Source organism: Dipteris shenzhenensis, chromosome 2 (genome assembly GCF_047967505.1).
Source record: "Dipteris shenzhenensis isolate YYH24624 ecotype China chromosome 2, Dip_SZ_1.0, whole genome shotgun sequence".
Classification (NCBI taxonomy): Eukaryota; Viridiplantae; Streptophyta; class Polypodiopsida; order Gleicheniales; family Dipteridaceae; genus Dipteris; species Dipteris shenzhenensis.
The window spans coordinates 32,938,885-32,965,245 of NC_141597.1; the positions used below are offsets into that span (position 1 = coordinate 32,938,885).

The 26,361-nt window shown below is 42.2% G+C and overlaps 1 protein-coding gene across 1 annotated transcript; it reads right to left on the minus strand.

The window, feature by feature from the left end:
• Window positions 1-5,038: 5,038 nt before the first annotated feature.
• Window positions 5,039-9,458, minus strand: LOC147904640 (pentatricopeptide repeat-containing protein At2g33680-like). The gene has a single exon (XM_087387790.1). It carries the CDS (start codon window positions 9,304-9,306, stop codon window positions 6,319-6,321), a length of 2,988 nt encoding a protein of 995 aa, XP_087243916.1. The 5' UTR covers window positions 9,307-9,458; the 3' UTR covers window positions 5,039-6,318.
• Window positions 9,459-26,361: the final 16,903 nt, after the last annotated feature.

Below are 26,361 nucleotides of genomic sequence, written 5' to 3' on the forward strand. Positions count from 1 at the left end.
TGTATGTATGTATGTATACACACACACACACAAGGATGGTGTAAATTGCACCATACCAGTAGACATCTAACCCTAAGGGGTACTCGTGTATATATCCATGTTCATGTTCAATACAACTTAGTGTACAGGCGGCTACCTCTCTCTCTCTCTCTCTCTCTCTCTCTCTCCCTCTCCACACTTCATCATGGTATTAGAGCACCAGGTGATCTTGCCAAGGCATCAAGCCCTCCTTCTACAAGGCACCCTCCTTCTCCGAGTGAGAGATCAATGATGTTCATTCTTTGTGTGAGAGAGTTTTCGTTCGAGAGAGAGCATAAGCCCTTGTTCCATCAAGGCCTATGCCCTCTGTTTAAAGCATCTTCTTTCTTCTCTAGCTTTCATTGTAGAGCTCTTCTTTATCTCAGTTTTGGTTCAAGAAGCTCTCCATCCTGCTTCATGGAGCTCAAGTTATAGCCATTTCCATTCTCATGTTATTTGAGAGGATTATGTGAGGGATGAGGGAAATAGGTGAGATGAGGTGAAAGGAAGAAGAGAGGAAGAGAAAGAAGGGACCTTTGAAAGAGACTAATTTGTTTTTGTGAGAAAAGAGAGAGCGTCTTTAGAGTATTAGTCTCCAAAGAGACCTGAGAGAACATCTCTTCTTCAACTAGCATGCTCAATCAGGACTGCAAACAAATGGTCCTTTCGGCTAGATCATTGGGTGACCACGGCTGTCAAGCAGCCCGACTTATAACAAGCCTATGGCATCAAAGGCAACTACTCTATGACAAGAGCTAGCAATGCCAACTCAACCCTCCTCCAATGACCATGCTAGCCTCTACGACACATGACCTCAACAAGCTCTACAAGCTTTAGCCTCAGCTTCAAGGCAGCACCTCATCCAGCAACACCTGCGCAGCAGCAACTTTGAACAGTAACGAGGACCTCTCCACAAGCTCTCCAATCTCAATGTCCAGCTCCAAGCAAGCCAACCGATGTGCTATAATCTCTACAACGCAACCCCTCCAACCCAGGCTCCAATTAGGGCCAGCTAGTGCCAACCTCCCATGGCCGACTTGTAGACTCAAGCACCTTCATTGACCACCTTGGCTATTACTACGACTGGCGCAGCCACCTCCAACAAAAGACCAACGCCTCCACCTTCAACTAAAGAAGCACCGAACAGCCCGCACGCCAACGGCCTTCACGCCTCCAAGACCAGAAGCTCTAAGGCTTCAGTAAGCCTACAACGGCTTTAGCAATCCTTAGCATTACCAGCAATGCGTGACTCCAGCAGCACCACGGCTCAGACCCAATGATCAAGAAGGCATGCCCTCGACCCGCATAGATCTCCTAGCCTCACTGCCTCCACCATCTACCCGAGCGAACACTCAGAAAACGGACTCCTGCAGCCCGCCTACACGTCGACGACCAACGTCAACACCAGCCAACCTACAACGAATGCATCAACGCCTTCAACACCTCATGGATGAGAGCATTCCACTGATGACCAGCAATCTTGCAACCCAAATCTCTCCCACAACTCGAGATTCCTCGTCCCCATGCTGTTCGTAGTCGCCGCGACGCCTTCTCAGCATCCACCAACGCCAGAGGTCTCACTCTGCCACAAGGCTAGAGGGGTTAAAGCTTAATTGTAGCCACGGTGGCATCTCTATCCATCCACGTCAGCAAACATATGGCGCATCTGCCACGTCAGCCTTGCTATCCACGACTGCCATGTGACACCCCGTTGCCACGTTAGCAAAAGCCCTCCTTGTGCCACATCATCACGATCTCTAGCCACATCATTAGATGACTCAGCGACACCTCAGCCTGCCCAATCAACATGCCATGTGGTAATGCCACATCATCAATGCCATGTCAGCACACAGCCCCTGCTAGGCATGCCTAGCCTATGCATGTGAACACAAGGTGTCACATCAGTAGTGCCTCCTAAGCACTGAGTGCCACATAGGCACACAGCATGCGATTCTCAGTCTACCACATCACCCTCCATGCCACATCATTACTTTTGATATGGATCAAAAATTGGCAATCTTTCCAGAAGCCATAACTTTTGATCCAGGTGGAATTTGGAGGTGATCCAAAAAGCAAAATTGATTGCCAGATCATGATCTATGTGTTGAGAACCTCATATCTACCATCTTACTTTTTCAAAGGTCAGCATCATTGAATCCTCATCATTGGAACCCCCTCCTGATCCATTACAGTGCATCCAACACATAAAATAAAGGAACTAATCATTTTACTGCATTTAATGCTCTAACGTGTAGTCTAGCTGTAGACTAGTACTGCCTTAGAGGAGATCCAAGTCCACCAAGACAAGTAAGCCATTACCACATTACCCAATTAGTTCCTACTTTCGCCAAGATTTAATATTAATATATAAGCATAGCTTTGATAAAAACATCCCTGGGGAGGGGTGGGAGGGAGAGTGGGGCAGGGATGAGATAAAGAGGAAGGGCATGAATAATTTAACTTTTTTGGGGAGGCATACTAGTTTTGGAGTATTCTGATGTTTGTCCTCCAGAAAACTTTTGCTCTTTTTTTTAATAAAAATGTAAACATTGTTGTTGCTTTTCTATTGAATATATTATGCCTTTTCATATTGAGATTCATATTGGGATTTATTTCATGGTACTATCTAGTGTGTGTTTATTTCATGGTACTATCTAGTGTGTTGGCAAAAATGGTTATGTAGGCATCAAATTCAATTATGTAGGGCTCCATTTTAGAGGCTCTGTAAGGGAAATTTAAACGAGCTTAACGGAAGCCTATAGGTTTCTTTAGAATGCTGCAAAGCAATAAATTGTGGAGGCAATACTATGCACTTTTCTTTCCATACTCACCATACCACGTCACAACAATGATCCAAAACATATATTTAGTGCATACAATAGAGCACGAAGGGATCGTATCATTTTACCTTTAATTCTGGAGAAACGTGGAAGGTTTGATTAAAAAAGGCAAGCCATGCTACAAAGAATGTACATGAGCTACATATATTAAAGTAAAAATGCTCTTATCAAGCACAAGATACTCAACCACTTGGAGAGGACTTAACCATGCTTTTATCAAGCACAAGATCAGATTCATAGAGAAAAGAACGTAAACATACAATGAGAAAATATATATAAAGCTCCTTTGGAGTACAGAAGTGGGGTGAGTTTGTGTTTGTCCCTTGTGGGGCTATTCTGAAAGAGGCAAGTTTACAATTACAAATTCTTTAATGCAACGGATACTGTGAATGGCATCCTTGCTGCAAGAATCATGCAAGTATATGAGCACTCTTCCAATTGGTTCTTTTTTATATTGTACAGTTTTTTGTGATGATATCTAAACTCATCTATGAAGCTGTTGCTTTACATCTTATTCGAAACTAGCCAAAATATATCATGCAAAGAATTATTTTAATCATTTCAGATCCACAGTAAAGGGTGGAGGCTGAATGTCGTTCCCACAGTAAGATGGGAGGATGCAAGATTTTTTATTATTTTCTATGGCGGCAAGACAGGATTTGGTCAATGAGCATACCTGCTTGATGAACAAATTTAATTTCGTGGCCTACTCAAGTTGCACAATGTCTTTGGCCATGCCCAGAACTCAAAATGACAGTGCAGGGACCACTTGTCGTCACCACCTTACTGTTAGAAGTCATTGCCCCACCTGTTAGCCCCTATACGACGAGGACATAGGGGCAGTAGACTAGGGTATTACATGTAGGAGAAAAGGGAGGAGTTTCTGCTGCTGACACACGGTGGTAGTAGCATCTGCAAGTGACAGAAATGCCCAGATTTGAGGGCTGCTTTGAAGATCTGCTGATGGCAGACAGTTCATGGCCGCTATAGGTCCTATTTATAGTCCAAGTAAATCTCCCAGAAGGCAGGTCTGATTGGCCAATTTCTGCTCGTCCAGGGGAGCCCAGTTGTTAGGACGTTTGCGACCCCCTTTTTTTGTCCCCATGAAAAAGAACAAGTTTTTGGAGCCCCATGTAGGGCAGGTTTTCCCACACCTGTGGATGTCAGTCACTGAAACATGCACCAAAGTACGGCATAGCTAAGCCCAGACCGTTGTCTGAGAACAGCCTCTAGCATTTGACCTGTAAAACCACCAAGCATTAGAAAGAACCACCTGAGGGAGCTGATGAGCTCTCCACCCAGTAATAGATCCAATATAAAGGGTCACCCTCTAAGCCTGAGGTAACCAAACACCAAGCTACATCCACAGTCTCTGTGTCCTATACCACAGGACTTCACCAATCCAGGTGTTCGGCTGGACTAGGCATAGCCCTGCTCCAAGTCTCGCTCTCCCAAGGAATCCACCCCATGGGATCCCCAGAAATGAGTCCTCAGCTTATATATATAGATTGTTACGCTCTAGCCGAGGTAACATGACCTCGGAAGAATCAGTCGACATTTCCCTTAAAGGATCTATCTTTGTAATATAATTGTTTGCGCTTCATGTAAATGATTGGGAGGGAATTAATGTCAAGGTCCTAGGTGAGGGTTGATAGCACCAGACTAGGTAGATCTAAGGCTAAGGGCCTAATGCGAAGATTGTGCCTAGGGGCAAAGGATTTAATGCATCCCAAGGGGTGAAATGCTGCATTAGGAAGGCCATATATGGATGACATGTGGCATCTAGATCTATCTAGGGAGATGGGGCTTGTTGAGGCTAGTGAGAGAAGAGAAGGATTTTCAAGTATGTTTTTGGTGATCAAAATTTCTCTGTCTGCTCGTTAGCTTCAGCAAGGTTGGCTGTGAGGTTATACATGGTGCTGCTCCCGTGATCTGCAGTAGGAATTAGATAAATAGTGCCTAACATAGATCTTCGCAAGAGTCTCCCCCTCCTAACTGAAGGGCATACTTGAAGTCATACTGCACCACACATTATGGGGTCACATACCGCACAAGAATTGAGTTTGGGTGTGATTTCGAGTGGGCCAAAGACTGGGACACTCGACCAACGGTCAAACTCTCATCCACCAATACAAAGTACAAAGTTTCTTGCTTTGCATCATGCAAATAATTGTGGATAAATGATTCCTGGAATATATGGAAGCTTTTTAAGAGGAAGCAATTGAGATCTGTTACAACAATCAGAGGTGCATTGCGATCCGCAAGAACCCTCCTATTGCGGCTCATAGGCAGGGTAGTGATTTCTGATGTCCATCTCATTCACTGTCCATCTGATAGATAGGGCACTGGTAATGGGCCTACACCCATCCTTTGCTGGGCTCAAAGTACGTACTTAGCATCATCCAATCTCAGAAGCAGCCACATGCATGCATTGGTTCTTGTAGGCCTGATGCATATTACTCCTTAGCCATCAAAAGAACCAGGACCTGCTTCAAGCATCGCTAAACTTTCACCTGTGCTTGAGCTACTGAATCTTGCTCTTTGAGAAATTAGCTACCTGCAAGTATGTAAAGCCCCGCTAGGAATTGAATGTGGTAATCCTGTGCTAAGATATAGAAGTCCTTGCACCACCAGACCAAGGACATAGGAAATAAGGGAACCGTGAGTCTTTCCACAGCTACACTGAGGGTAAAGGTTCAGCTCTTAAGGTGGCTTGCTATGACTCCTCACAACCAAGTAAAGAAGCATCCACATGAGTCACATTCCATTCCATCTTGAAGCAACCTGCTTTTAGCCAATGGCATGAAAGGATCAACACTTTAATTTAATCCGGCATATGTTTCCACCACTTGTCAGTTTTCTGGGCCAATTGGCCGCACTGAGATTTTGGTACCAGACGTAATCTGCTATCTTCTCCGCTAGGCATTTGGAGCACAAGCAGTCTCTTTGATGTTCACCTTTGAACCAGCCATGCCTGCATGACGAGAATTGCCATCATTTCCCCCAACAAACAGGTGATATTCCCTGCTAGCTCTTGCTCCCAAAAAAGTTGAAAATGTTAGGAACATGTTAGGGATGCATAAGAAAAGGGCAGGGTTTCAACGATTGAAATACTTGACCCAATCACAAGACCTGACTTTTTGTATCCCCATACCAAGAAGCAGCAAAACCAATTTTCTGCATGACAGGTACACGTGTGACAAGTATCTTTAAAAAGGATGAGTATTAGCACTGCATTGCTAGAGGATACTCTTTCTCGACCAACCCCAGATATGACTTTGTGGCAAAACCATCAAAGTTTCCCCTCCATGTGGCAAAACCATCAAAGTTTCCTGGAGATGTGAAAACAATAAGTGTTAATAGCCTGCTTCTTGCTGTGGACCCAAACATGCCTTCCTTTACTCTTTCATCCACACTGCATTTGTGCAAGGCACATATAGTGCCTGCTTCAAAGGCGTACTCAGCCCATGCAACTTGGCATGTATCTACTGTTATTGAAGATCTCATGGGAGCCTAACACCAAATCATGCCTCACATTGTTCACCTCCATACAAGTGTAACTTGGCAATTCCATCACACCGTTAATAATCAGTGTCTCTCTCGCCTCGACTGCATCATCTGACCTACCTGTGTTAGCATGAATGTTTGCTAGCATTACATAGGGAAAAGCATTCTTTGGATCTATCTCAAAAATAAAATTAGCAACGCACACAGCCCGCTCCACATCATTGTGAATTCCACATGAAGAAAGCAAACTCAACCAAGCTGGAACAGAACATTCAAACGGCATGCTTAGGATCAGGTCCTCTGCTTCTTCCAGTAGTCCTCCTCGACCAAGAAGGTCAATCAAGCATACATAATGCTCCACCGAATGAGTTAAGCCATGGTCTCTATGCATAGAGGCAAAGTATTGTCTCCCATTCGCAATCAAACCTGCATGACTGCATGCAGTGAGAACACAGATAAAGGTGATGTTGTCTGGCTCAAAACCTTTTGTCTGCATTTGCTCAAACAGTTGTAGGACCTCCTTGCCATGCCCATTCTGGGCACAGCCCGACATCAAGGCATTCCAGGAAACCACATCCCACAGTGGCATCTCTGCAAACACAGCCCTCGAATCATCCAGACTACTGCACTTGCCATACATATTGACTAAAGTGTTCCCCATGGTGACATCCAAATCCCTTACACTGCCAGCAACAATAGAATGGATCTCTCGACCCTCTTCTAGAGCTGCCACATTGACACACGCATCCAAAACACAGAAGAAGGTAATCTTGCTTGGCTCAAAACCTTCTGCCTGCATTTGAAGAAACAGTGGTAGGGCCTCCTTGGCATGCCCATTCTGAACACATGCTGCCATCATGGCATTCCAGGAGACCACATCCTGCAGGGGCAATTCTACAAATACAGCCCTCGCATCATCCACACTCCCACACTTGCCATACATATTGATGAGGGTATTCCCCACACCAACATCTGAGTCACGTCCATTGCCAACGATATTTGCATGCATCTCCTGACCCTGTTCTAACGCTGCCACACTGGCACATGCTTCCAAAATTGAGATGAATGTGACCATGTCTGGCTTGAACCCTTCTGCCTGCATTTGAATGAACAGCGATAGGGCCTCTTTTTTGTGTCCATTCTTGGCACATGCTGCTATCATGGTGCTCCAAGAAACCACATCCCGCAGTAGCATCTCTGCAAACACAGTCCTTGCATCATCAAGGCTCCTGCATTTACCATACATATTGACAAGGGCGGTTCCCACATAAACATCTGACTCCCATCTGTTGCCAGCAACAGTTCCATGGATCTCTTGACCATCTTCTAGGGCTGCCACACTGGCACATGCATCCAGTACACATATGCAGGTGATCTCATTTAGTGCAAAGCCTTCTGCATGCATTTGACCATACAGCTGTAGGGCCTCCTTGCCGTGCCCATTCTTGGCATAGGCTGTCATCATGGCACTCCAGGAGACTGCATTCCGGAATGGCATCTCTGCAAACACAGAACTTGCATCACCAAGGCTTCCACATTTGCCATACATATTGACGAGGGTATTTCCCACAACAACATCCGACTCCCATCCGTTGCAAGCAACAGTTGCATGAATCTCTCTACCCTCTTCGAGGGCTGCCACACTAGCACAGGCATCCAACACACAATTCAGGGTGATACTGTCTGGCTTGAAGCTTTCTGCCTGCATTTGACTGAGGAGTTGCAGCGCCTCTTTGCATTGTCCGTGCTGGCCATATGCTGCCATCATGACATTCCACGAGACCGAATTCCGGAGTGGCATCCCTGCAAACACAGCCCTTGCATCATCCATGCTCCCGCACTTTGCATACATATTGACAAGGGATGTCCCGAGGTAAACATCTAACTCCCATCCGTTGCCAGCAACAGCAGCATGCAGCTCTCGACCCTCCTCAAGGTCTGCCACACTCCCGCTCGCATCCAATACGCAGACGAACGTGATCTGGTTGGGCTCCAGGGCTGCTGCCTTCATTTGCCCAAAGAGTTGTAGGGCCAACTCACCCTGCCAGTTCTGGGCACACGCTGCCATCGCGGCACTCCAGGCAACCACATTCCGAAGTGGCATCTCTGCAAACACAGACATGGCATCATCCAGGTTCCCGCACTTGCCATACATATTGACGAGGGTTGTCCCCACAACAGCATCCAACTCCAAGCCCTGGCCAGCAACAGTAGCATGCATCTCTCGGCCTTCTTCCAGAGCTGCCACACTGGCACACGCATCTAAAACGCTGGTAAAGGTGACCTCGTCTGGCTGGAACGCTTCTGCCCGCATTTGACCAAACAGTTGTAGGGCCTCCTTGCCGTGCCCATTCTGCGCGCAAGCCGAGATCATAATCGTCCAAGAATACAAATTACGACGACCCATTTTGTCAAATACGGCACGTGCATATTCCAAGCTTCCACAGTTGCTGTACATTTGGACAAGCAAGTTACTGAGATATCTGTCGCCTGCATAACCACGCCTGGTCATGTGTTCATGCACACATACACCGTCTGAGAGGGCTTTGGCTTTGGTGCAACGCTTCAAAAGCGAGGCATAGGTAGCAACATCTGTTGCAGAACCCAGGTGACCAAGGATATCCTCATGTAAGCCTTCAGGAGGGCAGTCTTGAAGCGATGCAAGGGCACGCAGATGGTGCCCATCAAGAGTATGTGCATCGCAGGGGTTGCTGGTTTCAAGCTCGCTCAGGACCTCTTTTGCTGCAAGCGTGGAGGAGGTAGATCTTTTTCCACCGTCCATAAATCTCAGGATTGTGATCTTGTTCGTATCCGTAGCCGTCAGGCCAGGCGAGGCGCAACATACTACGCTGGGTTCTTCCCTTCCGTTCAAGGATAGTGCCTGAATCCGGAGGTGAGGAATGTCCGATGCCAATGACAACGAACATAAGCATAACGCCATGGACTTACACTTTTGATGAAACCATTTTAGAGCCTCTTCACGCCAGGGAGTGCGTTTGCATTTTAGAGCCTCTTTGTTCACTCTCCTCTGTTCACAATTCGTATCTCCTCAAGAAAAAATCCAATCCAACCCACTCGCAAACAAGAGCTCATTTTGAGGACAAAACCCTCCGAGTGCCTCCTGCCTGCAAGAGAGGGAATCCTATTCAATTAAGCTTGCATGTTTTCATGTTGTTTGCATTGTTTTCATGATAAATTAAACTTGACTTATCAATCCCCCTGGCTGACGTAGTTCAAAGGCGGGAGATGATGAGCCGAGATAGATAGATAGATAGATAGTCTTTTAACGTCGTAGGAACAATCCCAAGGAGCCATTTTGGCTCATCCGACATCGATCCCTGAGGATCGAACACACAACACCCAACGACAGAAACCAGAGCCTTAACCACCATGGTATGCCTTCCGTTCTATTTCCGTTTCATTTTCAATTTAAGGTGCCTGCCGGATTTACAGGCGCATGCTTGCGTGAAGTATTCTGGACCTTGCTAGACCTTGCCGGACTTACGGGCACATCCTCAGGGAGTATTCGGTGAGGTTGAGGGCAGCATTTCATTGGTTGCCGGATCCTTGTTGACCCTTACCTGCCTGTGTAGTCCGATTGCAAGGATCAGGCAGGGTTTGGCCTTCAGCTTGCCACCTCAGCTTAAACCTGCCCAAAGGGCTTGAAAAACATCTCATGTGCCCAGGGTGAGAGAGAGAGAGGTACCAAGGTAAGAGGCGGCAAATGAAGGAGTAGGATAGGGGAGGAAGCATGCCGGATTCCGGTAATCGACCGTCGGCGACGGTCGGGAGCCAAAATCCGATCGGATTTCGATTGGGAAGGGCTGACACATGACCTTTCCTGACCGTCAAGGGCAATACGGAGGCAACACGTGGTGCCAAAAATTTGGTGGGACGCCAGGTTTATCAGGGCAGATTTTGCATTTTAGGGGTTTGTGATTCGACGGCTGAGATTTAATCTCAATCGACGCACATCCTTACGGGAGAGAGAGAGAGAGGGGGAGAGAGGGAGGGAGAGAGATGGGGTAGAGAGAGAGGCAGGGAGACAGGAAGAAGCACTTGAAATAGAGGGGCAGGGAAGATATAAGGGAAGCAGGTTGGCGATGGCGTTTCGCGAGGATTCTAGAACCTTCCCACAGCCCTTGCGTCGCAGCAGCTTTCGCTTACCTAAGCTTAATTTTTTCATCCTCCTTGCCTAAAACTAATAGCGAAATAAAAGTCTATTCACGCGAGGGAGTGGGTTTGCAATCCACTTCATATCAAGGTGGGGATTTTTGGGCTTGCCCCATGTGGAGTCTTATTGGAGGTTCAAGTTTGAGAAATGTTAGAAATTCACATGTATAATTTTTTGCACGAGTTGCACCGCTACGTTTGCGTGTTAACCATGTGATGTGGCACTTTGAATTCCTCCAAGCCTCACAAATTTGGGCGACCTGTTGGTTAATGTTGTGTTCTTTGAGTTGGTTCCTCGGTGTTGTTAATGCTCGTCTCCGCAATTGTGAGCATGTTCCCTCTGAGGTCGGTTTATGGATTTCTCTGCTTGCAGATACTTTTGGCAGATGTCGCGCAACCAATTGTGCATGGAGAGGAGGTATCAATGGTGGTGGTCTCTTCGAGGGTTCTTCATTCTGGTTTCTCTATAAAGGTGGTGAGAGTGGTGGTTTTAGTCATCCGCATCGTTGCCTTCGGATCGTCTGCGCTTGTTGGTAGTGTTATATTTCAAACCATGGCCAAGTGGGAAGATTGTGCTGACTCTATGGATACAGGGAGCAGCACCTTTCAAAAAGGTTTTCCTTCATTGGAAATGCTTCAATTTTTCCATTGGTTTCACTTCCTTTCTTTCTATGTTCAGATTTTCTGATTCTTTTCTATTCATACACATTTGGTGTGGCTTTTGAATTAGAACGGTTGAAGTATGGGGACACAAAAAGCAATGCATGTGGGGGCGATGCTACCTTTGGTTGGGGATTCTATCGTGATCTTCTGTCGCTCATGTTTGCTTTGCATCCCGTGTACTTATGTGGGACGTTGATTGTGTACAGGGCAATCTAAGGCTATAGAGAAGGAATTCGGTGGATGTTCGTAGGAGGTGAACAATGTTGTACTACTAGAATCAAACATCGAACATGGGAACATGCAATGTATTGCAAGTGCACGAGAATTGATAGTGCCTGAAACAATTATAGGAGTAACGAATAGAAGTTACGGTGTTAATCCTCTTGTAATTTTCTGCATGCTTGATCATTTGTAGAGGAGTTCATAGCAACACGTGCCAAGTGTCGTATTGAGTGTTTGAACCCGTTAGCGATGATTAAAGTGTCTATGTCATTGATTGCGATTAAGGTAGGCATGAAGGATGGAATTCCAAAGAAGAAGCTAGGGATATCAAAAATTTCGAGACGCTCCTTGAAGAATGCATTCAAGGCTATAGTAGCGGGGATATTGAGTGCATGTTGAAGAGTAGATTCTGTTTTGTAATTTTTCCATTTCGCCATTTTGACTTCAGTTTAGGATCTTTCAAGGAGAGTTTTGCATGTTAGAGGGCAACGTGCTAATGTGATGTGTAGAATTCATGTCTATTTGAAAAGATGTCCTCCGAAAGCAAAGAATAAGTTCCAAGGAACAATTCCTTCATAGGACAAGAGTTGATCTATGGAGTGAGAGATGTTTTTATGCGTTTCGGGTTTTCAGGCATGAAGGAACTAATATTCATCTTTTACTCTCTGTTCATGTGCTGATGATGAGGCTAACATTACATGTTCCTCTCCATCATAAATGGAATCTACTCATTGTGCTTTCGTTCTTAGATGAGGCTAACATTATATATTTCTTTCCATCGCAAATGGAATCTGCTCGTTGTCTATATATTTCAGTCCATCGTAAATGGAATCCGCTCATTGTCCTTTCACTCTGCTTTGTATTTTGGGCACTTGAAATGGGATTTGGATGTTTTTCTTTTGTTCTGGTTCTTGTGCACGTGTTCTATTTTGAGTACATGGTCTATTGTTTAGGTGCCGTTTAATAAAGTTTTATGTGATGTGCAAGATAAACTTGTACATATATTTTTAATTGTTCAATTGTAAGACATCAGAGTTTCATTGACATTGGATAGATGGTATTGTATCGTACCAATGCCTTATGGATATTGCTGATGTTGAATATTGTAGCTAGTACAAGTTGTGGCATAAAGAAGGCATCTGTTGTAGAGTCCGGCTTGTTAGCTTCGGGACATGAAAAAGCAATGAACAATGATGGAGGCAAGGATGTAATCAATGAATCTCAAGCATTATTCCAACAGATTTTAGGTTATGTAACACAAACAACCTTCCTATCTTACGTATCAAGAACCTCTCCAAATTTGTTGGTTTTTGAGGGAAGAACCCTAGCCAAGTGTGGAAGCTTCAAAGGCCCTAACCCCTCATACTCCATTTATATGAGGGTTCATTTAGCTGACATTGATTGTTGCAAGATGATAACACTACATGTTCCACACATCTATGTCCTTCAATTGAAGGACATTATACAAGCATATAGTTTTTGAAGGATAGAGGGTCTTGCTATATTGAAGAAGAGTGTAGGTGAAGGTTGTACATGCTACATTTCATTGCAGATAGATGCAATGACAAGTGTCGGGAAGGTAGAGCCATTTGAGTGTCCCTATGTGAATACGTGCCATGGGCCACGGTCCAGATGTAATCCAGTAGAGCTAGCTTCACATGTGTGATGGAGGCTATAACATTTGTGGTCATTAAAGTGGATCTTTATGGGCCTACATCATATCAAATTATTGTGGCAGACAAACCAAACCCTAAGGATTGAGTGATGCTAAGTTTTAAATTCTATTTTTTGACTTTCCTGTGAATATGTGTCGAAAGAAACTTACGCATCGTCCTTGTAGCTGTCATTCATGGCCGAACAAACATTATCTTCATTGATTCAAGAATTTATTGACAATGGAGTAATCACGTACATTGCAAACTTGTTGCAAAGAACATATCTTTTGTGAGTGCTAGACATTCCTTGGGTGTGTTTGATTTCACAATCCTTGCAACCGTCCTCGAGGGCAACCTTCAAGATGATTTAAAGGAATTGCGCGCGCATCAGGTCTCTAATCTAAGATACGGAAGGTAATGATAATACTGCTTGTTCTTGCACTCATTGTATTCACATTTGAACCTATGAAAAAATAATGTTATTCCTTACAAGTGGATGGAGTTCTCCAATTCCTTAATCTCAATGCTTCTCTCCTTGAATGTGTGTATCTTGTGGAGGATCGAGAGTAAACCGTGATTGGACTCATCTATTCTATCATACCTACAATGTTGTGCAGGATATTTTGTGTGCTCCATCATTGAAACGTCGTATTCTATTGTGTGAGGGGTCACAGGTGGCTATTCGGATCAGAGGGAGCCAGGTTGATGAGCTATTGGAACTGCACTGCTACTTTGTGGACTGCTATACACGCACTATGGTTGCTACTCCCAATATCCTCATGGAAACTAGACCATCTAGTCACTTTACCATCAACAGTTCTCGGCATGTGATTGCTTTTGAGAACGGATAGATGTCATAGGTCAATGTTTCTATGAGGATTGAGGTCTAACATGTCATTGTTTCACTTGGTTTTGAGAAGAGTGCATAGATCTTGTAGGTTGTTTGTTTCAATGAGGACCCTGCCTTTACATAGCACAGGTTTCATTTCTGGTTGTAAAGCAACCTTCTTTGAAAGAGGAAATTTTGGCATTTTATTTCTATTTACAGTGGGTTCTTGTTTGAAAGACACAATCTCGACTTTATAGATTGAGATTAATGTTTTTGTGTATCGAGAGATTCGACAGGATAGAGATGATGGTTTAAAAAGCTTCCACAAATGAGAAAAGTAAATCTTTCTTGCCTTCAGGGCCTTCATAGTGTTAGATTTAGAAGCACCACATGGATTTGGGATATGCTATGCCTTATCATCCTCACCAATTCTCCATCATGCAACCCTCTTGCATGACGTAGGGTGTTTTGGAAGAGACGTGCATGTTTGGACTAGAAGCACCTACTGCCACCAATAGTGAGTAGTACACTGCTCTCATTGCACATACACCTCTCAATGTGTTAGTGCACCTTAGCGCATAGAATACATGCAAGTTCAAAAGAAGTCTTAGCTACTTCATTAATAGAAAAGAACATCATCCACACATGTTGACGGGAGCACTTTTGTTAGCGCATGAAACATTATCATCGCTTGGTTTGCATTTCGTCTACTCCCTCCTTGAGCAAGCATGTGCAAAGGCATCTCCTCCTTTGACCTCCCTTTGCACCATCACGCCCTCTACCATCAACTTCTTACCATAGCATGGTAAATAATCTCAATAGTATGAGAGAAATTGAAGACATGGAGCTCCATACCAATGTTACCCCCATGCTATGATCTTAAGTTTATAATTTTGCTCAAATAAATTCAAGCTATCTTCTCAATCCACACTTTCATAGGAGGAATGTATTGTCTCACCAATGTTACCCCCATGCTATGATCTTAAGTTTATAATTTTGCTCAAATAAATTCAAGCTATCTTCTCAATCCACACTTTCATAGGAGGAATGTATTGTCTCTCCCATTCCAAGTGCTATTTTCATGGTACAGCATGATATCTCATTTCTCTAGTCACGATGATTTCATTTTACTTAACACTAACAACTAATCCAAGAACCATCAGTATGCTTAAACCATACCTCTATGTGTTTGATGGCCAAAAAGCCTTTTAATGAGTAAGACACTTATAAGGTTTCAAAGGATGAGACCGCTTACATCGTGGAACATACACATTTTCATATCTTTGAGCATGTATGGTGTATAACTAAAGAAAATTTGGTGATATGACAAACAGAAAAAGAAGCTAAGATCTCACAATTTACTCTCGTAGATCAATTCTGGGCCTCAAATTTGAAGGTTAACTCTAGAATTGCAAGGGCAGCTTTGGAATTCAATTCTAGCAGCAAAGGTTCTTAAATTTAAAGGGACACGCTAGAATGCCATTTGCAAGATGAATGATTTTTTAAATAAATGCACCTTCTTTTGAAAGGTCAAACTTTTGAAGGACAAAATACCACATAATTTTGGCTTCCTTGCAACCTTTCTTGAAGGGTAAGAGCTTGTTCTTTTTCCTCTAGGAAAAGAAACCACCTTTTCTTTAAATTAAAAATTTTTTTCGTCATCATCACTGAACCCTCCTCGATCTTTATCGAAGGGCCAACCACCCTCGGTCAATGGGCATAAGACAAACTTGGCTAGCGATCAAACACACACACACACACACACACACACATTTGACCACTGAGATAGGGGCCTGGCAAAAAAAAGGAAAAAATAAAGAAAAACAAGATGAAATTCATTCATGAGGCCTGCCCTAATGATGATTCATTAGAATAATATGTACTTGTTGTGATTGTGTTGTTTACCGTGTTGTGTAGATGAGGGAGTCGCCAAACCAGTAAATTAAGTTCATTCCATTAACCAAGGGAGAGTGGTCATACCAATAAATTGAGTTCGTTCCATTGAATATATAATTTTCTTTGATGTTTATCCAGATGTGGTCGATGGTTAACCCATGAACTGTTGTGGGTACATTTATGAGTTGACACATTTCTTTTGTCGACATCAATTCTAGCAGTTGCATACTCTTTGTTATTGTGGAATTGTATTCTATGTTAAAGTCTCCAATTACATATGTTGTAGTGGAAGTTAGAATGTGCATGAGCATTGTGTCAATTAATCGAATGAGAATCGATGTTCTTGTTCATGGAGATTTGTAGATGTTTAACACCACGATTTTGCTGCTTTCTTGTGTTTCAAATGTTGTTAATAAGCATTCACATCCATCTTCATACATCGCCTTGCGGAAGGTCAATATTATGCTTAGTTTGAAGAAAGTTGCCAGGCCATGGTTTGTGGTTATGTAAGATGATTCGAATACTTGTAAGTTTATGTGGTCGTGCGGTATTTGTTTCTTGTAAGCATAGTATTGTTGCATTCAAGATAACTTTGGTTTGGGCTAGATCCTTTTTGTGGTGCTTGAAAGACCTTGTGTTTAGGCTTTTAGAGTTGCTGGTGTGATTTTTTCCCATTTGAAGTTGATTTGGTTGAAATTCCACTTGCACTACGACAAAAGGCATTCGATTTTTGTTAGTACTTGTTTATTGACCTTGATGTTTCTCTCTTGTATTGGTGACATAGTGTATAGGTTTGATAGGTCACGTACACAAGAAAGTGTAGTGTAGACCAGTCCATGGTTTTTAATGTTCATTAGATCTAATGCCAATGAGTGGACATTGATAGTTTTTGTGATCTATGTATCATTCTAGTAGAAGCAGATTGTATAGGGAATTGTGTTTGAGTACCGATTTTAGGTGGTTCTTTCCTATCTGGAACTCGTGTCTTATTTTTGTTATTGGGGTCCATGTTGCTAGAATGTTGTCATTGCATAGGTTTTTTTTTTAGCGTGTTTGAATGCCACTTTTCATGTCATTGAACTGAATCCATACTAGAAATGTGTGTCCTTTTGTCATTGACCCCTTGAAAATTATGTCATCATCGCTCACAATCATGTCAGTTATGTGAAGATTCCCTGTGCGAATTTCTATTATCATCCCTTCCTTTAGATGCAGTTCACTGTGTAGTCCGCAAGTGCTCCTAGGATCCTTTGGCATGTTAATTCTCTTGCTACATGATTTATGTTGAGTATCTTTCACCTTTAGGACATGTGGTCCTGCCTTAAGGACATTGTAGACATGTTCATTGTGTTCGTCTTTAGTGGAATTCATGTAGTATATGTGTGGCACAATGTGTTTTGAAGGTGGTGGTCAATAGTAATCATTGTTGAGTTTTTTTATATCTTCGCTCATATATGAGCCTGTCCACATTCTATTAAGAATGTGGATGAAATCTGTATCTTTTTGTCTCATTGGTGTTTGTAATTCATAGTATCATATGTTGTTTTTCCACACCGATGGTAATAATGTTGTTGATGCGGATGCGTCATTGAAAATCTATGTGTCTTTTGTTGGGCTTGCTTGGCATAAGCCACCACATAGTAAAACATCAACACCTCTGAATGGCTTGTTGTTATTATTATTGCATGTGCAGATTAGCTCCTGCTGCGATGAATGCGTTTTGACCAATGAGTGCTCCTTCATCTAGCACTATGAGATCCATGTTTTTGTACATTGATGATAACATATGTAGGCTTTCAATTGATGGGGCAGTGTATGTTAATATGAGTAGTAGAAATAGATGTAGTGCAGAGTGAATAGTGGTGCCTCTGATTTGGTGCACCGCTCTTCTAGTGTATGCTAGGACAAGAGCTCTTGGCAGGCCAATGTCTATTGTGTCCTTGTGAGAGTAGCGTACTATCAACATCATTTTGAATTTTTTACTTATGATCGTGTTCATTGTTAAGAACAAATTGATGCTATTTTGTGGGAAGATTCTTTTCTTTAGTAGGATGTCCTCAAAAATAATGCATTGCTCATGGTTTAGGCTTCTTACCTTCATGTAGTACGAATGAGTAGGGATGAGGTTGTATGCATGTTTTGGTGGTTGATGTAATGTTTGATTTGAGCTATGTATGTTCATTTCTATTACGAGGTCAAATTTTTTAGCTGTGTGAGTGGTGCAATAGTGTGCAGATGTTAAGCTTGTGCTTAATGTAGTAATAGTTTATAGTGTTGGGTAATTGCATATCTTGTTGTAATTTTTTTGGTTGTCTTCAATTAGTCATTATTGTAGTTGTATATGTCATGCGACATTTCCCATTCGTTGTTCAACAAAGGTTATTTGCCTTAATAGGTTCCAATGGTCGAAATCCATGATAGTTTTGAGGATGGCCAACTCTGCAACCTACACTATGATGGCTCTTTGTTAAACAAGACACTACAAAGCTAATCAGAGATTCTGATGAAGCCGCATTCATAGATGTTGTGATGCTAGAATTGAGCCATACAAGAGTTCCACTTTAACACAATGAGAAATTGCCCCAATGTTCAAGGTCTGCATGCAACGATATAATACAAAATGTATCCCAAAAAGAAAGGACCACTAATGCTGCAATTTGAATGTGGGTCATTATTTTAAGAGAGCATCATGAGGACTAGGTAATGGTTGGAAGATCATAACCTTAATTCAAGCCTAGTGCTAACCAGCATGTTGGAAGAAATCTACCTAGCTCTTCTTGTGACTATCTACAACCCAGATCTAGGCATGATCCAAACTTGGCTGATGCACCGTGTCTTATTTGTCTCATAAACTTCTAGAAAGAGGACGCGATTTAGTAGATGTCTACAACCATGTGTTCCACAGTAGTTCCACTAGTTTGGATTCCAAATTTTCAATCCGTTTTGGTTTCCAACAAATAAAAAAAAAGTTATGGAGTGTGCCCTCAAATGGGTGTGCACCAATTTAGCACAACATTGGAGGCCCACCCATGCCTAATGTTCTCATTTGGGTGTGTCCTTGGGTGGAGGAGAAGCTCACATAGTGTACTTTTGAATGATTACTTGGTTGCATGTATGCACATAACAAAATTTTGATGTCTTTGAATAAATTAATATATCGTATAGTCTTCAGGATGCATGCTTCACATGCAACATAGCACTTGTAATGCTTTAACAGTCTCGTTCCAAATTCTTATTCCATAATATTTTGGTCTCATGTTCAAGTTTTGAATGGGTACTACAACTTGAAGACAAAGTTTGCCGAATTCCATTGAGAAATGCATACGTTATGGGTCATGCAAGATACCTATATACAAAAAATTCCCTGAACCTCACAAAAAATGCCTACACCCAAGCAAACAATGACCCTACAAGAGGAGGCAGTATGTTTCTATGAAATCTTGTCTTTTCTTTCATGAGTTCTAAAAACTTGACGAAAACATGTTTAGAGGCTTAGTGAAGGAGGGAAAAATGAAATCTAACACTTAGAAACCAAAATAGGAGGAAAGGATCACTTACCTTGAAAGAACTTGAAGAGGAATCTTGCTGGAGAGGAAACAAGGTGGAGAGGGAGCTTGGCAGAGAGGAGGGGCCTTGAGCATATGGCTCCACCCAAATGTATAGCATCACATGTAGGAGTAGACACTTTTCTATCAACAATTTGTCCATAAAGTTTTGTTAATACTTGGACATCAAGGTGATTGGAGGATGGTATTTTTGGATAAGATTTGGAGATTGTAGGCCCAAAAAATTGCAAGAATTTTTCATTCCAATATTTGAGATGGTATTTTTAAAAGTCTCTCTCTCTCCTTGATCAATTCATTCATGAACACAACCCAACCCCACACATAAGGAATCTCTTAGTTTCAGAAATATGACATTCATGTCTCCCGATAAGAACACATAGACCAAGGTTTGGAGAACCCATATAGGGAATCGATTCACAATCAAAAAACGAAGCTGCCAATCACATTGAGAAAATTTGAATATTGACACAAAAAAAGAGAATTTTATGTTTTCCCAATCAAGAACATTGGAGGATAGAGAGTCCACATGAGAGCTTTGCTCATTCACTCCCATCTATTAGGCTAAACACTAATCTTCAATACCATGTTGAAGTGTGCACAATGAGAACATGCTAAAATGATCACATGCTCATACACTCTATGCATGCTATGAAGAGGGAGGGAGAGACACCAACCTATTAGCTATTCGAATGTACACTCTTCTACCTCCTAAAAAAGACATGATATTTGATTCATGAAGAATTTGGCCACATCATTTTTCGTGGTTACTACGTCATTTTTCATGCCACCAGAATGTATCTTTTGCAAGATAAAATTAGAAGTTGTTTAGTTTAGATTTGACTCATGAGCGAGTGTGGCAATAAATCACCAAGTCCCAAACCTATTTGTTCACATGGTGTGTAAACCAAGTGATACAATGATGGTAAAATATCATGATGATAAAGTGGCCACAACCTATTTGTTCACATGGTGTGAAAAATAAATAAAGTGGTGTTGTGTAAAAATCTAGTACATGCATCAAATAATGTCTGACAATTAGGATACAATTGTACATCATCCCCATGACTAGAATAGTTTGGTGTGAAGGCTGGTGACATATACCCATCTAACTGTGATTCTCAACTCTATCTGTAGAGCCATATAACAAAATTGATTTCCCATTTCTCAAAGGGAAAAGGTTTGTGATAGGAATTATAGGTTAAATTCAAGCTTGTCCTCTGCTGTGAGTGCCACAAGCCTTGTCAAATTTAAGCTAACTTGTGGAAGTAATTAAGGTTCAATGACATTTAAATTGATTGGAGACCCTTTTAGTAGACTATTCAATTGATAATGATGTACTTGTCCAATTAGGCTGCTAGTTTCCTTTTCTAGTTTCAATTATACCCATTAGGGTCTTCTCTAGTTTGGAGAAAAGCTACAATATATTTATACTAGATAGGAACTATATCGGTCCTAAGTAGGTCCCATATTGATTCATTGTAGCCTCCTCAAATTAGCACATAAAATGAACAAAGAATAGAAAATATTTATTGCATTTCTTCCCTTGGGATTAGATATTGCTCAGCCTGAGGCTTCCTCAAGCTCAAGCTCATTCTCATTCAAACTCTCAACAATGACTCGATTATATGTTGCGATTGAGGACATTTTTTCTGGAGGGAAACTATCCATTTCATGAGGCAATTAGGTGGCAATATCTTGTTCAGAATCACTTTTGTTGCTTCACTTTTAGCATAGAAAATGCATTTTTGATTCACTGGATAATGCTTAAATTTTTTAGTAGCAGAACCTTAAAGTTTGATAAAAAGACTAGTAGCCAGCGGGTAGCGAACAAACATGAAGGTGAAGGACTAGTTATCGCAAGACATTAAGACTCGCTTCATGGAGATTTATAGTATCCGTGTGACAAAAATTTATGCGTTTCAAGTTGCAATTGAATTGAAGTGTTTTCAAGAACCCAAAATATGGATAAGTACCCAAGGATGTCTCATAGAGCACTTCATTAAGGACCGAGAAAGAAGTTGGATTATTGTAAAAGAGTCGTGTACCTAAGTTCACCAACTTAGAGGTACTTGTGAGGTGATGCAAGAGCTAGTACATGATTTCAAAGTGGGCATTAATGTGCATGAATTAAACTTGGGCACTGAGGAGTATCCTTATGTAGACTAGGCTCCTCTGAGTCCACCCATTGAGTTTTACACCAAGTTCAAGTGGTGCTCCTTTAGTATCATGATGTGTTTGCTAGGGACTATCCCAAGTTAGAGGATTCAAAGTGCAATTGAACCAAGCAAGAATATTTGGGAATGGTACAACATGAAAAAACTACAAGTATTGACTTTTGTGAATAATTTCTATCTTATTGGAGCTAGTAAACCATTTTATACATAGAATTGCGCAACTAATGACCAAGGAATGATTAAAGTATAAAAGGACCTAAATTTGTAGATAGAGGGCAAGGTGTCTAGAGGATCCAATTAAATACCCACTTGAGCTATGAGTAGTAGATGGAGAGTAGCTTGGATGGCCACATCATTGAGAACCAAGGTGAAATTTAAGGAGTCATATTTACAAGAGGAAGATGAGCCTTTTAGCTACATCTATAGTTTCTACCAAGTTTGTACCGTAAATGGGTGCAATATTATAAAGGCTACATGAACCATTTGAGTGTACAATAATCACAAAATCTCTAGTATGTTTACTAATGTGACTCTTCTGTGTCATCTTTTGGACTCTCCAATAGGCATCCTTGCACCCTACACAACGTAATACAAACATGATCAATCAATCTTATTAGGCTACTTTAAATGAGGGGCCCATGGGAGATGCGCCTTCCTAAAGAAGTTTGGGAAGCAAATTTGATGAAGAGGATGTGAGGGTAAAATAAACAATCTAAGGAATAAGAAGTTTGAGATGGTCAAACTTCACGTCATTGGAGCATCAATCAATCAATTAAGAATAGTATCACGTCAAAAACACTAAAGACCTAGCTCTTGAGTGGATTGCATTTGGCTCGACAATCCATGTTGCATCCATGAAGACACTCGAACTACCAAGACTTGTGACATATTGCTATGAAGATATATTGCCATGGAGAAGGAGAAAATATTCTTCAATAATAATTTTTAGAAAAAAAGAAGATAGAGAAAGTAGTGAGCATAAAGAAGAAGAGACGTCATAAATTGTGCAAGGTCCTCAAGTGGTTAGGAATTCATGGAAATATCAAAGAAGAAGAGATGTAATTGTTGCACCATTTTGCACAAAACCTAGGCACATGGCAAACAAATGTTGAGCTAAGTGTTGTGAACTTATGTGACAATGCATGTTACAAGATCAAGGACTATTGGTACTAGACCAAAAGAACATGGGAATAATACAACCAAGTATCTACAAAGATCTTAGGTAAGCAAACTAAATGCAACAAAAGAGAAAACCAAATCCAAGTTGATTAGGTAAAAGGCTACTCATGAGAAAGGGACCATAGTCAAGATTACCCCCCCTCAAAAGAAAAAAACCAATGGGGAAAAGAGAAAGTCAACTGATTAATTTTTTAATGAAGTTGGTAACTAAAAATTGAGTGTTGGGAACATTAAGCTATTAAAAAGTAACAAGAACAACCATAAGGTTGATCCCAAGGTAGGACATAGCTTAGTCGTAGTTAAGATAGTTTGACTACCTTGGTCAATAAGTGTGGTGACCTACCCCAAAGCAAATACCTTGGACCTTTAGAGAAACTAGAGTATATGAAGGGCCTTGTTAGATATGCTCAATGCCCCACCCTCCTAGTATCCCACCAGTGGTCCAAGGTGCTCAAGTTGTAAGGCCCCCATATGAGGAGAAGCCATGTGTGAGCCTGTGACACTAGATGGATCCTGACTTGCATGTCAGATGAGGTCTATCAATGAGACCGTTGATGGTAGAAAGGTGATTGTGTGGGAGCCCCTTATTCTTGTTGGGCCTGTGGGCTAGATGGCCCCCAGCTAGGGGGTCCCAAGAAGGCCAATGGCCCCCCTAGTAGGGGTTCAGGGGCAGGAGCCCCCAAGGCGATGGTACAGGGAATATTTCTTGAATATTCCATGGACGACTAGTCGGTTCCACTAACTACGTTGATCCAACTACCACCCTCATAGGTATAAAGAGGCGACCTCCCCAGTCCATAATATCATATCAAATCTTCCAGCTAGTAGCTCTTCACCTAGTATCTGTCTAGATCACCATCTAAGCTCCACTATGGGAGCACACGGGTGGACAGAGCCATCATCTGTACTACATCAGTATTGAAGGAAAATTTTGTTCCTCTCCAATTTGCTATGTACTCTCTATTCTTTGTTCAATTTTTGTTCCACTACGTCGTGTAATTTAACATGGTATCAGAGCCTAGGCGGCTCTAAGGATCGAAGAATAGAAGAGAGGCGAGGGCTTCAACAATATACGGAGTGATGGCAATAGGAAGTGGCTCAACACGAAGCGGCTCGAGTTCAGCTGTTGCTACTGCACCAACAATCCAAGCATGGAGGATTCACCCACTAGCCTTCACTGAAGGCAATCTAGATGGTACGAACTACACTCTGTGGAAGTTTAAAATTATTGCTATTCTGGATTCATATGAGCTTCTGGAGACAGTACTGAGGACTGACCCAGAACCACAAGGAACCCCCGACCCAACAAATTTGGGGAGTACAATACCTCCTAATTTTGACCTTCTACGAGCTTGGAAACATAGGAACATAGATGCTCTGTGTGCCCTGGTTACAAGTACTACTAATAGTGTTTTGACCTTAATTCAGCATACATGTAAGGCAACTGTGGCCTGTAACATATTGAAGAGTCAGTATGAGACGCAAAATTAGACAAGGATCCAGAGCCTGGAGAATCAGCTCACAGCTGAGAAGTTTAATGGAGAGACAACGGAGGCATTCATAACCCGAATCAAAAATCTACGTGACCAGATGGCTGGTGCTGGGATACAAAAGACTAGTGAAGAGCTAGCTCGATGGTGTCTCCAGATACATCCACCAAGGTTTGATGGACTGGTAACAGTGCTTAACACTTAGGTGAAACCCCAACCATTGTCATTTGAGGAGTTCTATGCTTTACTTATGGAGGAGGAATTGAGACTTAAAGCTCAAGATGGAGGCAGCAATGGGGATGCTGCATTCTCTACCACTGCGAAAGGCAAAGGTGGTTCCTGCACCAAAAGTGAGTCCTCTACTAGTGGTGACAAAAAGAAGAAGGGCGACAAGAAGAAGTTTCAGGGAGAATGCTTCTATTGTAAGAAGAAAGGCCATGTGATTGCAGATTGCCAGGTCAAGGAAGCAAATGAAAAGAATGGTACCCTGAAGAAGATAGATAAGGGGAAAGAGATAGCTAACACAACGAAAGTAGAGTTGGATGTATTTTTGGCCATTGAGGAAGAGTGTTCCTTAGTTCAAGAAGCGTCAACCATCGAGTCATGGGTGTTGGATAGTGGTGCCTCCCGTCACATGACCTACAAGAAGGGTCTATATTGTTCCATGCAGCCTCGACAGGAACCCATCACCATGATGGTTGGAAATAATGCAAAATGCCCTATTGATAACAAATTTCTCTTCATTTGTTTCTGTAAATGGAGATGTTAAAAAACTATCTAATGTGCTGTATGTTCCATAAATCAAGAGAAATTTGCTATCAGTTGCTTCCATAACTGACCTTGACCATGAGGTGAGGTTCAACAAGACGAGAGCAAAAATTCTAAATAGTGCTGGCAATCTTGTTGGCACAGGAGTAAGGAGGAACAACCTGTATGAGCTAAGTGCTCTTACAGCCACCGCTGGAGTGGGCACAAGCAGACTTTGGCACGAAAGATTCAACCACATCGGATTTGCAGTGCTAAAGGAGATGCAGAAGCAAGGTATGGTTGCTCACTTACCTACAATAGCAGAAATCAAAGAACCGTGTGAAGCTTGCATGATGGTCAAGCAACAGAGAAGGCATTCCCACAAGAAAGCAAGAATAGAGCAAATGCTCCTCTAGAGTTGGTGCATGTCGACTTGTGCAGTAAGATGCCTACATAGGCCTTGGGGGGATCTTCCTATTTTTTTATTAATTGTCGACGACTATAGTAGGAAGATGTGGGTGTACTTTCTTCACGAAAAGGCTCAAGCTTTTGGTAAATTGAAAGAATGGCTATAACTTGTTGAAAATGAAACAGGTAGAAAAGTGAAGAAAATCAGATCGGATGGTGGTGGCGAGTTTGTTTCTACAGAGTTTGGAGATTTTTGCAAGAGCAAAGGGATCAAGCGACAAACAAAGAAATTACATATGCCTCAATAAATTTCTGTTGTTGAATGCCGAATGTAGACCACTGTGAAGATGGGGAGGTGTATGTTGAAAGGTGCTGGACTGCCAAACCACTTTTGGGCTGAGGCTATCAATACTATAGTTTACATCCTTAATCGTACTCCCACTTCAAAACGTTTGGGTGTGAATGCTATGCGCATGTACCAGACAAAGAGAGAAACAAGCTACAACCAAAAAGCACCAAATGTATCTTCTTAGGCTATTGTGATGAGAAGAAAACCTATAAGTTGTATGACTGAGAGGCAAAGAAGATCATAGCGAGCCGCGATGTGGTGTTCAGGGAGCAGCCACATGCAGTGGAGGAAGAGAAGAGCTCTTCCACTTTATCATCAAGCGAAGAGGTAATTCACTATGGACCTATCCCAAGGAGACATGAGCTATAAAGGAGGAGGAAATATTAGATGATGAAGGTATAAGTCGCCAACCTATTGTTACACCACCGAAAAAGCCATTGCCGCATTGGGTAAGGCAGCTCTACAACCATGATAACCAGATGCCTATGTCTATTGAGCAACATGTAGATGGACCAAGGTGGTCTCAGAGAATCGAGGAGCAAAGGAGGGCTTCTGCTCACATAGTCAATATGGCCTTGATGGTTGAGATTATTGCAGAAGTAAAGGAGCCTGCGAGTTTAGACAAAGCACGTGTAGACCAAGATT